The sequence below is a fragment of the Rhinatrema bivittatum genome, chromosome 1 (assembly GCF_901001135.1).
Source record: "Rhinatrema bivittatum chromosome 1, aRhiBiv1.1, whole genome shotgun sequence".
Taxonomy (NCBI): domain Eukaryota; kingdom Metazoa; phylum Chordata; class Amphibia; order Gymnophiona; family Rhinatrematidae; genus Rhinatrema; species Rhinatrema bivittatum.
Window position 1 is genome coordinate 690,592,815 of NC_042615.1, and position 15,671 is coordinate 690,608,485.

Consider the following 15,671-nt stretch of genomic DNA (forward strand, 5'->3'; position numbering starts at 1 on the left):
GCATAACTCCTGCGCTCCCGACGCGCACAATTAAGAGCATCCGCGCATAACTTTTGCACAGACAAGCTTTTCAGCCCTACACGCGCACAAACAATGGCACCACCATCCAAGAAGGCCAAGGGACCCTTCCTTTGCCCAGCCTGCCACTATTGCAGCCTGAATTAGAATCCCTCCTGTGCCAGCAGTGTGAACAGAACCAGGGAGAGCCAAATCAAGACCTCCCACAGCCAGGAGCAGGATCCGGAACAACTGATGATGGCACCCCGGACCTAACTATGTCCAACTCGGTGCCCCCAGAGGAAAGTTCCTCCGGGGCTACCACTACAATCCCTCCTGGCATCAACATGGACCCAGGAACCTTCTCCTGGGTGGAATTTTTCAAAGGGCTGCAAACCTTTGTCCAGGCGCAACCAGCTGTTGCATCCGTCACTGCTTGACGCCCTCACTCCGCCCTCTTTACCTCTGTGGCGACTCCCTCCGGGTCTGATGGATGGCTGGCTGCTGTGGCATCTCCATGCCGTCTCCCTCTGGCGTCCCTGGACCGGCTCGACGTTGCAGATACGCCATGTTGCCTGATGACCTAGGGTGTGCGCGCGCACTCTGATTGAAGTACCAGCGAGGGCGCGAACGTCAGGGTGTCCCCCTGAGATGACGTCATCCACTTCCAATATTTAAAGGTCTCTAATTCACTATCTAACGGAGTTAGCAAGGAGAGGATTCGGATACGGATTCGGCTACGTTTCCTCCAAGCTACTCTGCCTCCTCGGACTTACCAAAGGTACCCGCTCCTTGGGGGCCTCGCTCTTTTCTTTACTTTCAGATTACAGATAGGAACCAGTACCCACTCCTCGAGGGCACATGTTCCTGGCACTCTGAAGATTCTCTACTGCCTGGAAGCTATCGCTGCTACAAACAACTGTGAGTTATCATCGCTCTCTCAGAGTTTTCCCTGGAGCCAGGTACTTGCTCCCCGAGGGCCTAAACCTTTCCAGCTCCTGAGCTTCATTGAGATCTTATGTGAGTTTATCATCTAGTTCTGTTCGTGAACCTTGTCTACTCTACCTACTCACTTTCTACAGTTTCTCAACAGCTCAGCCATCCTGGATCGCGGTTCCAGTACCTGAGGGACTACAGCCTTGCCGGGCATATCAGCTCACTACTGCCACCTCTGGTGGTTTCCAAAACCTGTTTAATAAAAGAACTAATGTGTGTCTGTCTCCATATTCAAGCCTAGCCGGTGGTCCCTCTCGGGGTATCCTCCCGGGGGCGTGGTCATCTGCCACTGGCCCAGGGATTCACCACTACTATCTCAGATTCATAATAGACTGCTGACTCCTCATGGAGAACCCTAACAGATTGCTACTCCCAGCATAGAGAAATATACAGAATCTGAGACACTACAAGATAGCTGACTCCTCCTTCTTAGAAGCCATTCATTCAGATTGCTCCTCCCATCTAAGGCCCAGCTTTCTTAACAGATTTACATCAGATTGCTACTCCTTAGCAGAATTCCAACAGATATATTACACCAGCCCAGGCTGTCCACTTGCCTCAAACTCTGCCGGAAGCACAAGTCCTTCCCAGCACCTCCCGAGGCTCTCGAGACAATCCTCTCCTAACCAAGTTCATCCCGGATGGGGATCCAGACACCTCAGAGGAGGAAACCGACTCCCTGGAAGAAGGTGAAATCCCTCCAGGGATGGAGCCATACAGGACCATGCTCTGATTCTTCCACAAAGACAAATTACCAGCCCTCGTGTCCCAAACTATGAAGACACTACGTCTCCTAGGCATAGACCCTACATTGGAACCGAAAAAGAATCCCATGTTGGTGTACCTCCATAAAGCCTCATGCTATTTTCCTATGTTGGAGCCCATCAAAGAACTGATTGACCTCGAATGGAATACTCCAGAGGCCAGTTTTAATGGGGGAAGGGCACTAGAAGCCCTATACCCGCTGGAACCCATGGCTAAGGAACTTCTACGCTTCCCTAAAGTTGATGCTATGATCTGTGGTGTCTCAAAACTCACCACGATCCCTGTGGAGGGAGGAGCGGCACTGAAGAACCCCCAAGACAGAAGGCTGGAAGCCATCCTTAAGCAGTCCTTTGATGTTTCAGCAATGACGCTATAAATTGCCTCCTGCTGCGCCTTGGTGGCACGTTCCTGTTTGATCCTCTCCAGAGATGCTACCATGCCCGGAGAAGCGATGGAACCTGCGGTCTCCTTTCTCACCGATGCTACCGCTGACCTTGTGCGCACATCATCCAAGGGTGTCGCCGCCGCAGTGGCAGCCAGAAGACAATTATGGCTCCAAAATTGGTCGGCTGATGCGAGTTCCAAGGCGAACCTCACAAAAATGCCTTTTAAAGGATCTCTCCTGTTCGGGAGCGAACTTGAGAAGTTAGCCAATAAATGGGGTGAATCCCCAATACCCTGATAACCGGAAGACAGGAACATAAGAACATATCAGTGCTCCTCCCCCAGAAAAACCAAGGGTAGAGGATCGCAGCGCTTTAAACCTTACAGGAACACTCAGTCCCAAGCACCTCGTACTTCAAGAAGGTTTCAGTCCTTTCGGAACAAGCACATGTCATGTCATATTACATTTCTGTATACAGCGGTCTGGACACCACTCTTATGACTTATCGTGCCCCACAATGAGAAGACACAGACCCATCCACAGGAAGAAGACATAGGGGGCAGACTTACTTTCGTCGACTAAAGATGGGTTGAAGTAACATCGGACAAGTGGATCCTAACTATCATTCGAGAGGGGTATGCCTTGGAATTCCAAAGCATCCCCCCAGACAAATTTATGAGATCACCGTGCCACTCTCACTCCAAGAGACTGGCAGTGGAAACCACACTAGCAAGACTACTCAGCCTGAAGGCAATAGCTCTGGTGCCTACGTCTCAACAAAATACTGGTCACTATGCCATCTATTTTATCGTTCCCAAGAAAGAAGGAACATTCCGGCCCATCCTGGACCTCAAGGCCGTCAACAGTTACCTGAAGGTACCACACTTCCGCATGGAAACCCTACGCTCCATTATAATGACAGTACAACCGAGAGAATTCCTAACCTCCCTGGACCATCATAGCACAACAGTAGGGGTAAAAGGGGATTTGGATTCAAACAGCAACCAACGAAGACCCCGATTTTTAAAGTCTGGGGAATCAAGCATGTAATTTGCTGATGCGCCGGTTACTACCCTAATCAATAAGCCTGATACTTTAATTCAACTCCAACATTGCTCTCTATTTCAGTTGCAAGGGGTAACAGGGAATTGGATTCAAACAGCAACCAACAAGGGCCATGACTTTTACAGTCTGGGAAACAGATAAGCATGGGGATATGGCGCTTTATGTCCGGGATGGCATAGAGTCCAACAGGATAAACATCCTGTATGAGACTAAATGCAAAATTGAATCTTTATGGATAGAAATCCCTTGTGTGTCGGGGAAGACTATAGTGATAGGAGTATACTACCGTCCACCTGGTCAAGATGGTGAGACGGACAGTGAAATGCTAAGAGAAATTAGGGAACCTAACCAAATTGGTAGTGCGGTAATAATGGGAGACTTCAATTACCCCGATATTGACTGGGTAAATGTATCATCGGGACACTCTAGAGAGATAACTTTCCTGGATGGAATAAATGCTAGCTTTATGGAGCCGATGCGAGAGGGAGCAATTTTAGATCTAATTCTCAGTGGAGAACAGGATTTGGTGAGAGAGGTAATGGTGGTGGAGCCACTTGGCAATAGTGATCATAATATGATCAAATTTGATTTAATGACTGGAAGGGGGTCAGTAAGCAAATCCACGGCTCTTGTGCTAAACTTTCAAAAGGGAAACTTTGAGAAAATGAGAAAAATAGTTAGAAAAAAACTGAAAGGAGCAGCTACAAAAGTAAAAAGTGTACAAGAGGCATGGTCATTGTTAAAAAAAAAATACCATCCTAGAAGCACAATCCAGATGTATTCCACACATTAAGAAAGGTGGAAAGAAGGCAAAACGATTACTGGCATGTGTAAAAGGGGAGGTGAAAGAAGCTATTTTAGCCAAAAGATCTTCATTCAAAAATTGGAAGAAGGATCCAACAGAAGAAAATAAGATAATGCATAAATGTTGGCAAGTTAAATGTAAGACATTGATAAGACAGGCTAAGAGAGAATTTGAAAAGAAGTTGGCCGTAGAGGCAAAAACTCACAGTAAAAACCTTTTAAAATATATCCGAAGCAGAAAGCCTGTGAGGGAGTCAGTTGGACCGTTAGATGATCGAGGGGTTAAAGGGGCACTTAGAGAAGATAAGACCATCGCGGAAAGATTAAATGATTTCTTTGCTTCGGTGTTTACTGAAGAGGATGTTGGGGAGGTACCCGTACTGGAGAAGGTTTTCATGGGTAATGATTCAGATGGACTGAACCAAATCACGGTGAACCTAGAAGATGTGGTAGGCCTGATTGACAAACTGAAGAGTAGTAAATCACCTGGACCATGCTATTATAAAATTACCCTCCCTAAGCATATTATCTAGGAATAAATAGAAATCCGCAAAATCTCGCAAAAGTGATTTTTTTTTTTTGTAAGATTTTTGCTTCCACTCAATCTCTGATTCCTGGACTTAGGGAGGGAATTCCCCAGTGCTGTTGTAGCTGCTCTTCCTGTAATCTGGGTGGGAGATCCCAGAGTCATTGCTCACTGTCTATCCTCCTTGGACCCTAGAAGGGGATTCTGATTGAGGAGCCTGATTGCAGTTGCTTAGTGGCCATTTTGACAACAGTTCCAATATTATCCCTCAAAATTTGATTTATTTTGTGTTACTTTCTTAAAATCACTATTCAACAAAACTACATCTTTTGTTGTTTATAAGGACACCTCAACTATGTGGGTAGGAACAGTGGAATGTGCCCTTACAAGAGCATACATAAACAGGGTGAGTTCCATATTGGTATATAGATTTTAGAGAAACTATGTAAATCCAGAACTCTGTGGAACAGCTTTACATTGCTAAAGACACCAGTAATTGACAAAAGATTTATAAGATCAATAAGAATTTAATTGACTTTGTTTCCTAAATTAGGTTGTATTATCTCTTTCAGACTATGAAAATTTGAATTTACTCAGTTGCAGAATGGACAGCACAAAGAAAACTGATGCACCTTTCAGTGATGAAGGATTTCAGTTTAGAATGGGTCTCAATGATAACAAAGCTGGAATGGAAGGCTTGGATAAAGAGAAAATCAACAAAATTATCATGGAAGCCACCAAGGTGCGTACATGTGTTTTCTATGTCACCTCTGTTTTGTGAACTCTTCATTAGGAAAGTCTCAAAAAGAAAGGGATCAACAAAGCCTATATAACTTAAAACATTAGGTAAATGCAAGGTATCAACAAACTTGCCAGTACACCCTTCAGTGCATAGGCCACCCATTCAACTCTTTCATATACCTTGTGAACAGAAACTGCTTTTTTTTTTTTAAAGGAGTTTTTTATTTATGCAATTTAAATGTTCATAGACAAACCGTTTTCAATAGATATGTAAAGCCCAAGACCAACACGGCTGGTAAATCACAATATGATGCTCAGAGGCTAAACTAAGTAATCCATTTTAATCAGGAATGATGTGATCGTTGTCATTCTTCAGACTAAACATCTCGCAGCTTAGGAAAGGTCATTTTTAGAGTTATGTATTTTATTTATAAACAAGAGTTAAACTTGTTGAGGCCCCAAAATATTTTTAACTGTTATCCAAGACGATCGCCCAGTTAATCTTGTTTGGCAAGCACCTTCTTGTTATCTTTCAGAGGATCAGTTTTTTGGTGATGCATTAAGCAGTTAAACTGCATAATGGACCAGTTAGACTTGTTCTTTGCATTTATTTAAGTCTGAACAGGACAGGTTCATTTTACATGCACCATTTATGTTTTAACCTATAGTGAAGTATAATATTATCAGAGGGAAAACAGAATTTGATCAGCGTGCAAATGCCCTGAAAGATGGTGCAGATATTATAGTATTTTATGGCTCATGACACCTCCAGGTGCCATGGGAAATGCTGTGTCATGAGATACTCTCTCTCAATGCTTCCTATACATTTGCTGATTGTACTTTTTAAAAGCAATGAAAATAAGAACATAAGAAATTGCCATGCTGGGTCAGACCAAGGGTCCATCAAGTCCAGCATCCTGTTTCCAACAGAGGCCAAACCAGGCCACAAGAACCTGATTTAATGCTTATGAGCTGCATATGATTCTTCACAAATTCTGGGTTATAATATCTTCCCTGCCCCTGAATATGACATTTTGACTCTCACTGGTGATGTGTGTGTCTAACTGTTTATCTTTTATATAGTGCTGCAAGACAAGTATCTCATTGTTTGGAGGGAAAAAAGATAGTACTGGAAAACATAACGTTTTCATAAGAACAGCATAAATGGGCAGCACTGAATATGATGGGGCGGATTTTAAGAGCCCTGCTCGCCTAAATCCGCCCAAATCCGGGCGGATTTAGGCGAGCAGGGCCCTGCGCGCCGGTAAGCCTATTTTACATAGGCCTACTGGCGCGCGCAGAGCCCCGGGACTCGCGTAAGTCCCGGGGTTTTCGGAGGGGGCGTGTCGAGGGGCGGGCCCGAACCGCGCTGCGTTTTCGGGGCGTGTCGGGAGCGTTCCGGGGGCGGGCCCGGGGGCGTGGCTACGGCCCGGGGCGGCCCGGGGGCGTGGCCGCGCCCTCCGGACCCGCCCCCAGATCGCGTCCCGGCGCACTAGCGGCCCGCTGGCGCGCGGGGATTTACTTCTCCCTCCGGGAGGCGTAAATCCCCCAACAAAGGTAAGGGGGGGGTTTAGACAGGGCCGGGCGGGTAGGTTAGGTAGGGGAAGGGAGGGGAAGGTGAGGGGAGGGCAAAAGAAAGTTCCCTCCGAGGCCGCTCCGATTTCGGAGCGTCCTCGGAGGGAACGGGGGTAGGCTGCGCGGCTCGGCGCACGCCGGCTATACGAAATCGATAGCCTTGCGCGCGCCGATCCCGGATTTCAGCGGATACGCGCAGCTACGCGCGTATCCGCTGAAATCCAGCGTACTTTTGTTGGCGCCTGGAGCGCCAACAAAAGTACGCCTATTCGCGGTTTTTGAAAATCTACCCCATTGTGAGCCCAGTATAAAAGTTTACTAGTTTCTCTTAATGAAATAGCAATTTCAGTAGTTTTTATATTTTTGAAAAAGGAAAGTAAATGGGTTTTTTTTTCTTAATTTCTTACAAAAATTGTGAGATGATGAGAAAAGGCACTAATTCGTGTGTGTATATAGATAAATACTTGTAAAACATTTTTTTTTATAACAGGGCTCTCGTTTTTATGAAAATGAACTGAAGAAAGATCAGCAGGTTAACCAGAGAATTGAAAAAATGATGCTGCAAAAAGCTCAAATTACAAGTCAGCTGCTAAAGAAGGCACAACTACAGGTATTCTTTCTCATGTCTGTGTCCTCTCCGTATTTTCCCTCCACTTTCATCCCTGCTGTAAGAGGGATATTATTCTGCCTTGTAGGTTATAATCTTAGATGGCATAAACACTGATTTATGTAGTATCCACTGAGTGCTCAAATCGGTGTCTTGCCATAAATTGGAGTACTTTGTATTTCCTATGGCAGCAAAGATCTTTCTTCAGCTTTGTTCTCTAGAATGAGCACTGTAATGCGGGCATGGAATCCATGTAAGTGTAAACCAGTTAGCCTGCTGGTCTAGCACTAAACATATTTTAAAACCAAGACATTCTCTGTCGACAAGCAGGCATGAATTAGCCATTACATTTGGGCGATGGCAGCACCTTCTAATGATATGGATCCATCTCTCAAAATCTCAGTAAACCTTTGAGCATGCACAGGAGTTCTGTATGCAAGCACTGCTTCATGAACACCTCAGTCTTTCTTTGAGCTACCATATAGACATATCCTGTTCTCTCGCTCAAATTGTTTTGTCTCTTGAAGCCTGGCCCCTTGTCAGAGAATTTGTGAATTATGTTTAATTAGTATTTGAATAGAGTTAGGCTTTTGGATCTTTTGTTTGACTATTTTGCCTACTGCCTTTTATGAAACCTTGTAAATAAAGTGTATTTTTGAGAAAATAAGTTTAAAGCTTGGAATCATGCTGCCTTTGCTTATGCCATCTAGGCCTGACCAAATGTGGAGTCCTCACACCTTATTTACAAGAAACTAAAGTTTTTTAACTTGTGTTAGTTGTTTTTTTTTAGAGTCCTTTTATAACTGATGTTTAACCATTATAATGAATGGCATGTGCAAGTTTGATGATTGCCTCTATATCAAAGCAAACAAAAAATTAGTTTGCATTCTCAATGTCACTTCAAAAAAATCTAAAAAAAAAGTTTTAAAAGTTTTTTTTTAAAAACCTCAAGGCAAGTTGTTTTTAACCTTTCATTTTGTTTCTTTATTCTTTAGTTAAATATCTACATTGCATGCATAATATTTTCTAAAGCATTTTTAGCATGTTATATAAAAGGTTACGAACCACTGGTCTACACTCTTGTTTTTACCAAATATAGGAGCCTATTTACCAAAATGCCATAATGCGCATTGTCATACATTATTAGTAAATAGACCCCATTGAGATTATTGGGATCATTTACTAACAAAATGCGCATTATGGCATTTGGCAAATAGGCCCCATAGACTGAAGTTTGGAATTGCAAGGTAATTCATATGTGTAAACCCTGAATTGGAAAATCGAATAGACCATTTCAGGGTAAAATATTCTATACTACTTGAAATTTGCCTGGCTAAGCCTCTATAATAATTGAGCAATGAATTTTGTATTTAGAATTTATATAACCCTGTGAAAAATACTATTTATGTTCCAGTTTTTAAAGCTTTTTATTTATGTCAGCAGGACAGGACAGCAAGATCCATAATATATAAAGAAAATATAGCATCACACAGAGCTACACACAGAACAATCATTATAAACCCACCTGCATCTTAAGTTACAATCAGTATTCCTGGGGTCCTACCATTTTAGGTTGCATTATTTCCTAAGAAAAAGACGTTTGCAAGAACTCCTAACCTTAATGTTCCTCTAGCACACATTGCTTCAGACACCCACATAGCTCATTACATTTTCTGCCTAAACATTATTTAGAATATCAAAAGGAACTTGTTCTTAAATTGTATTTTGTAGAGACTCCATTTTGACAAAGAATCTTGGGGTACTCTCAATATCTCAATGGGGAATAGTTGTACTTAATTATGAGTTATCAAAGTAATTTTCCAAGCTTGTGCTATGGTATAGCTCCTTCCATTTATGGTTGCTGTAGTTACAGCATGTAAAATTAGTGATTGTTTTAAGCTGTGACTGGATCAAGGCTTTGCGTGCAGGAATTTAAGACTAGAGAAACATATGAACCTAAAGTGGAATGCACTTCATTTATGCAGTATTATGTTGTAATTATGAAGATATACCATTTCAGATTATGAAGATATACCATTTCAGGATTCAAAAACATAGTTCCTCATATTGAGGAACTATGTTTTTGTTATATTCCATCTCCTCACCGCGAGGATCCTTGTTTTGTTTACCCTGTCTTTTCTTAGCTGCCTATCGTTACCCCCCTCCCAGTTTGAACTTCCCTGTTAAAATGTAATTTTCCAAACTTAACTTGTTGATTGTAAACCGGCATGATGTCCACAACGAATGCCGGTATATAAAATGTTCTAAATAAATAAAATTGTTGGTCTGGCTGGGACTGATGTACTTACAGGTCTTTAAACTAGCAAAGACTCTTAAAACATCCACTTGCTATGTTGTGAGGGGAGTTAGTGATAACAGTGGTAACAAGGCCAAAATAAACAACAAGACTTACAAATAAAACCAAATCATTCTTGCAGACCAGAAAGTCTCCCAGATAAATATTTTGGCACTACAGTTACAGTACCAATTAGATTATAGCATGTATATTTACAGAAATGTAGGTATCTGTATGCACTTAGGATCTCCGAGGGAATTTGTAAATAAAGAAAAATGTTTTGCTAATTATCTTTGCAAACAAATACCAGAACTTACTGGCAGTTTCTGGATCCGACGGGGAAGTCAGTTGACAAGTTCGTACCCATGCTTGCTGCCCTTTTTTTGGCAGCATGTCTCTGACAGTCTTGAGTGATGTCATCCCTGTCAATCATGGGCCACATTGTGTGCACTCAGAGCAGAGTTACTGTCATTTTTCCACTTATTTATTTTAAAATCTTGTAATCCCCATCTTCTATTTCATGATCAGTGCAGTTTACAACAAAACACTCATAATTATCAAACATGAAAAAAATTTAAAACCATAAAAAAAATTGTATAACAAACATAGTAGAAAATTACAATTAAACTGTATTAGCATATGCTTCTGCAAAATGCCAAGCTTTCACTCTTAAAAGCTGTGAATTTGTAAAGAGATATGTGTGCAATTGTTTTGGTGAAACAGGTGAATAACAGGAGAGTGGCATTGCAGTGTAAGCATGCATACAAGAGCTGTAGACAGTTCTTAGTAGTTTCAGCAAATCGTTTTCACTAGTATCAGCATTTTGTAGTAGTACATCCTGGTTCTCACAAGTTAGCATAAGTTGTTATAAGTTCCATGTTTGGCCTATAGACTTGTACCTGAAACCTTATCCCATGGAATAAATAATATATCAGATCCAATCTTGACTGCCACACCTAAAGTTGAATGCTCTCCATTTTTGCAGTATAGTATTTTATTATAAAGGGAAAAAGAACCAGATCTGGTCTTGAACTGGGGTCTTCCCTGTTGGAGGTGTTCTTGCTGTACCCTTGAGCCATAGGATAGGTCTCTGCATTTGCCACCAAGCAAACTGAGAAGGCTTGCATATCTGCTTTCAGCCCAGATCTGCAACCCTGCCCCCAAGGATTCAAATTGGTTCTCTGAGATTCATAAGGGATCACTGAAACTATCCCACTGTTCCCGGCAACTTGAGGATTCTAGAGCTATACATCTGTAACCTTGACTAAATCAAGTACCCATATCTTAATCTGAGTACTTGTGAAGAAATCCTGTTTGAACTTGAGTATCTCTTGAAGTAACACTGATTGGATTGTGAGTACTCTGAATCTGCTGCTGTTCAAATTTAGAAGGTGAAGAGAATCTGTTATTTTTGATGTTATGAATAAACTTTGCCTTGAATGAGAAGATTACTGTGTTTAATAGCCTGTGGCTAGCAGTCTGACAGTTATGCCTTTGAATGATGGCTTATAGCTTGCCAAGCCCTAGCCTGACATTTAGTTAACATTTCCCGTGTCAGATTGTTAGATTGCACTAGGATTGGTTTGCTTGCAGCCAATCCTGTTAACTAGCAAAGACTCTTCCAATATCCACTTAAAGTATTTCAAAATAGTTCTAAGTTTATGAAAAATTAAAATGAGATGTGGAATTTGGGAAATGAGCAATGGAAAAGAGTAAGAAAATATGCATTTAAAACATTTTTTTTCTGTAGATTCTTCACTGAACAATAACAGCAACCAGCTGTAACTCTATAACCTGCTTTCTCACAGGGACTTTTGTTTGCTAATTTCAGTTTGGTTGCTCTTTAATTTATCCTGGCAAAAATTAATAGAGAGGGAGGAATAAACTTTGACACAGATAATGACAAAGAACAAACACACACTCATAAGAAGAATAACTTGCAGAGTCAGTTTTTCACAACTGTGCCAAATTCAAGCAGGTAACAGACACTCAGTGCTCTAACAGCTTGAACCATTCTGAAGAAACCCACAGATATACATGAAAAGAATATTTTGTATCAAAGACCCTGTCCTTGATTCACCACATTTCTCCTCATAAATCAATTTTATGTGGCTATGTTACAGTGCAAGTCATGTAAACTACTGCACAGGAGACAGAATTCACAGCTTTATTTTAACTATGCATTATGACTATGATAAATTTTGCTTTTAATGTCTGTGCAGTCTATTTTTAATGTAATTTTAGTTCACTCTTGCTTGAGAAGTCTGAGGTGAATGGTATGCTATAATAGGCTCTCTGAGAGTATCGATTTTCTTTGATGGCCACTGTGCTAGCATTTTTCTCTTTTCAGACCACTAACCTTATTCTTAAAGCACGCTAGAAAATAGGCTTACATTTTGTACAGTTCATTTTTAATTTAATAGAATGCTAAATATTGGCAATTGTGGCTATTCTGGCCTCCATTCTAGCCTTTAACAGGAAGAACAAATCAGAATCGATAAACACCGAAGACACATTAATTGAGTGGAATAATAAAAGCTGCAGCTTTATCGATGACCTGACAAGGGCATATAAACTGGGTACCTGAGCCCTTCCTCAATGTCCTTTCCTCCAAATCTCTCTTTCTGTTATGGGAAGGGAAAGAGCCAAGTAGGGCATTTTCATGAGCATGTGTTCTTCTGGAACTCACAGCCCACCATGGGCGAGCAAAGCTTTGGTCCTCTTAAGAAGCTTGTTTATGTCGGGGTGTCACTGGGCAAACTGCCTGCTAGCCCCACAGCTGCAGGTCATGACTATGCCAAGGTCAGTCGGGTTGCTGCTGCATTGGAGCTGAGCAGGCCCTGATAACAATCAAACATCTGTTCCTGAGAAGTCCTCAGTCAATGGCTTACCAGAGGTAGGTGCCTCCTCTTGTGAACCACTCAGGCCCTCCCCTTCCCCTAATCCTCCTTAAGCTTGAGAACCCCGCCAGCTCTCTGAGGAAGAGTGAGCAAAGAAAGGGAAACAATCCAGCCCTTGTTTAATCTTGGACTCCTGCTGTCTCTGGGTCTTTAGACCCACCCACCCCTGGGTCTAGCTTTCTTTAATAACTATCATAATAATCATATAATTTAATCTAATTTAGAATCATCAATTATAATTGAGATTTTCCATTTAGAACATCCCCTTCAGGTTTTGAAGTGTTTGCAGGCCTCTTCTTAGTCCCCCTATCTCCAATATGTTTTCTATTCCTGTTGCTAATCTTTCTCGGGTTGCTAATCCTCCCCTGTGCCTATTGTCTCCGTATTCTTCTTCTCCTCCTTTTACTTTCAGCTGGGGATATCAAACCTAGTCCTGGCCCTTCAAGGCAATTTTCACTCCATTGTCCCATATCAAGCCATAACTCCTCCAGTCTTATCACTATCCCCCTTCTTCCTCCCTCTCTCTTCTCTTCATTTCTCGTGCTCTCTTGAAATGCAAATTCCATCTCCAAGAAGCTTGCCTTTATTTATGACCTTTTTCCCTCTCGTTCTCTTCATCTCCTTGTCTTAACCTCCATGACAGAGAGCAGCAACTGAAGCAGTGTCCTCAGGGGAAAGCCAGCTCTCTGTTATCTTTTCTCCCATACACCTCGCCCGGTAGGCTATGTTGGTGGTGCTGGACTGCTGCTCTCCCTCTCCTGCACGTACGTCACGCACGCCCATCCATGTGCTTTCGTTGGCTTGAGCGCTCATGCACTAGGGGCATGCGTTCGTCCGTCTTCGCCGGTGGGGGCCGCTGGAAGCCGCTTTCGCCGCTGGCTGCCCCCGCCCCCTCCGGAGGACGGCAGAGAAGGCTGAAAAAGAAACAAAAAGTAAGTTGGTTACACTTATTCACATATTTTACATGTCAAGTCGCTTCGGGAGGAGGGGATTTTAGGTTTTACATATTTTACATGTCGAGTCACTTCGGGAGGAGGGGATTTTAGGTTTTTAGGTTTTACATATTTTACATGTCGAGTCGCTTCGGGAGGAGGGGATTTTAGGTTTTTAGGTTTTCTTTGGTTAAAGTTGGGATCCACTTCCTGGTACCTGTCATTTCAAATGTCATTTGAAATGACAGGTACCAGTGCACCCAGGATACTGTATAGGCGCTGTATAAAGCGCCTATACAGTAAAATGGGTTGCGCGGGCCTAACGCTTCACGGACGCTTCTTGGACGCGGCTTGCATTTGCATGCGATTTTAATACAGTATCGAGCGGTAGGTGAGCTGGACTGTGCGTGCGGCAAACGCTGGTGCGCCCGGCACTAACGCAGCTCTTCCTACCGCTCCTTACTGTATCGGCCTGTGAGTTAGCAAGGATTAGATTCGTCTGGTCTAAGCCACTCTGCTGCTTCCGTGCTGCCGCTGGAAGCTCTCTCTCTGCCCTTCAGGGTATTGACTAATCTGGGTACCCGCTCCTCGGGGGCCCTCTGCTTTATTTCAGGTGCCTTACAGGGTTCAGGTACTCGCTCCTCGAGGGCCTGCTCTCCTTGCCTCGGTTCCTGTACCATCTGCTTCAGCCTGGTGGAATCGCCAACCTACAGCTACCATCTAGTGAGTAATCTAACTCTCAGTCTGTCTCATCTACAGCATTGCCTTGCCTGGGAAACCTACACTGGAATCCCCCTATACCAACGGGGTGAGATGGGTTCCCCCTGCCGAGGGTCCCGAGACTGCTACATCTGGATTACCTCACTATTGCCACCTCTGGTGGTACACATCAAGCTGTACAATAAAAGATCTAATTCTGTGTTTGTGCGTCCTGAGTCTAGCCCAGTACTCTGGCTCCCCATGGGGCTCCTCCCCATGGGCATCTGCCACAGTACCCAAGAATCCACCCAAACACCGCTAAACCATAACAGGCACACGGCAAGCCAAAGGCAAGGTTTTCTGTAGTAACAACGCAGAGGGCTGCCTCGAGGAGCGGGGAAGCGCTGAGAGAAAGAGTCCAGTAGGTTGTGCTGAGCCAGGGCCCGCAGGGCGGGAGATGCAGTGAGAGGGTCCAATAGGTTGCACTGAGCCTGGCCCCGATGAGCGGGAAGCGCTGAGAGAGAGACCAGTTAGGTTGTGCTGAGCCAGGGCCTGCGAAGTGGGAGATGCAGAGAGAGTCCGGTAGGTTGCGCTGAGCCTGGCCCCGAGGAGCAGGAAGCGCTGAGAGAGGAACCTGGAAGAAGAAGCGCAGAGGTCCAACGACAGGAGCAGTCGATCCGTGGAAAGAGTAAGGCGCCAGAAGGAACCATGGAACTCGTTGTTAAGTCAGTTAGTGAAGGCCAGAGGCGGTTCTTAAATATCCCGGGCCAATGATGTCATCAGGCGGGGACGAACCCGGAGTTCTTGCCAAGGGTTCTTTAAAGGCAAAGCAGGTAGCGCACGCACACCTAGGGAGGCCCAGGATTGGAGCGCTGGTCGGTGGCGTCCCAGCCACCACGTGAAGTGCAGAGAGTCGGGACAAACGTGGCGGTGGTGACTGGCCACCGCTGCGAGTGCATCGGAGGAGAAGGGCCAGGCAAGACATGCGGTGAGTTGAACTTGCCGTGGCCGGTGGTCATAACACTTCTATAATATCCCCTTTCAGATGTACAGAAACATGATATCAGCCAAAACACAGGACATGATTTTTTAAACCATTTTATAAATTAATTTGATGATTGACATCAGAAGGTTTTTAAAGCAGCATTACCTCTTGCTTGTGATAGAACTTAAGTGTCACTCTTCTCAGTACAAGATCTCTGTCCTTTCAAAGGTAGAGGAAAAAGTAATCCATGAATCATCAGTAAGGCATTTGAAGAAAAATAACTGTTTTATTTGTTATTTAAATCCTAAGAACTCTTCCAGATCTCTGCTACTTATTTGTTTATGGGGAAAACATACTCATGATATTGAGAGATTATATAGGATTTTTTTGTTTTTTGG

At 43.5% G+C, this 15,671-nt stretch overlaps 1 protein-coding gene across 4 annotated transcripts in view; it reads left to right on the forward strand.

Annotated features, from left to right (window-relative positions):
• The window catches only part of POLK (DNA polymerase kappa), a 215,302-nt gene that overhangs the window by 25,343 nt on the left and 174,288 nt on the right, over window positions 1–15,671 (forward strand). For all 4 annotated transcript variants that reach the window (XM_029575127.1, XM_029575146.1, XM_029575117.1 and 1 more), the window contains 2 exons: window positions 5,111–5,280; window positions 7,345–7,464. In XM_029575127.1, coding sequence (XP_029430987.1) covers window positions 5,111–5,280; window positions 7,345–7,464 — 290 coding nt within the window. The remainder of the gene's footprint in view (window positions 1–5,110; window positions 5,281–7,344; window positions 7,465–15,671) is intronic.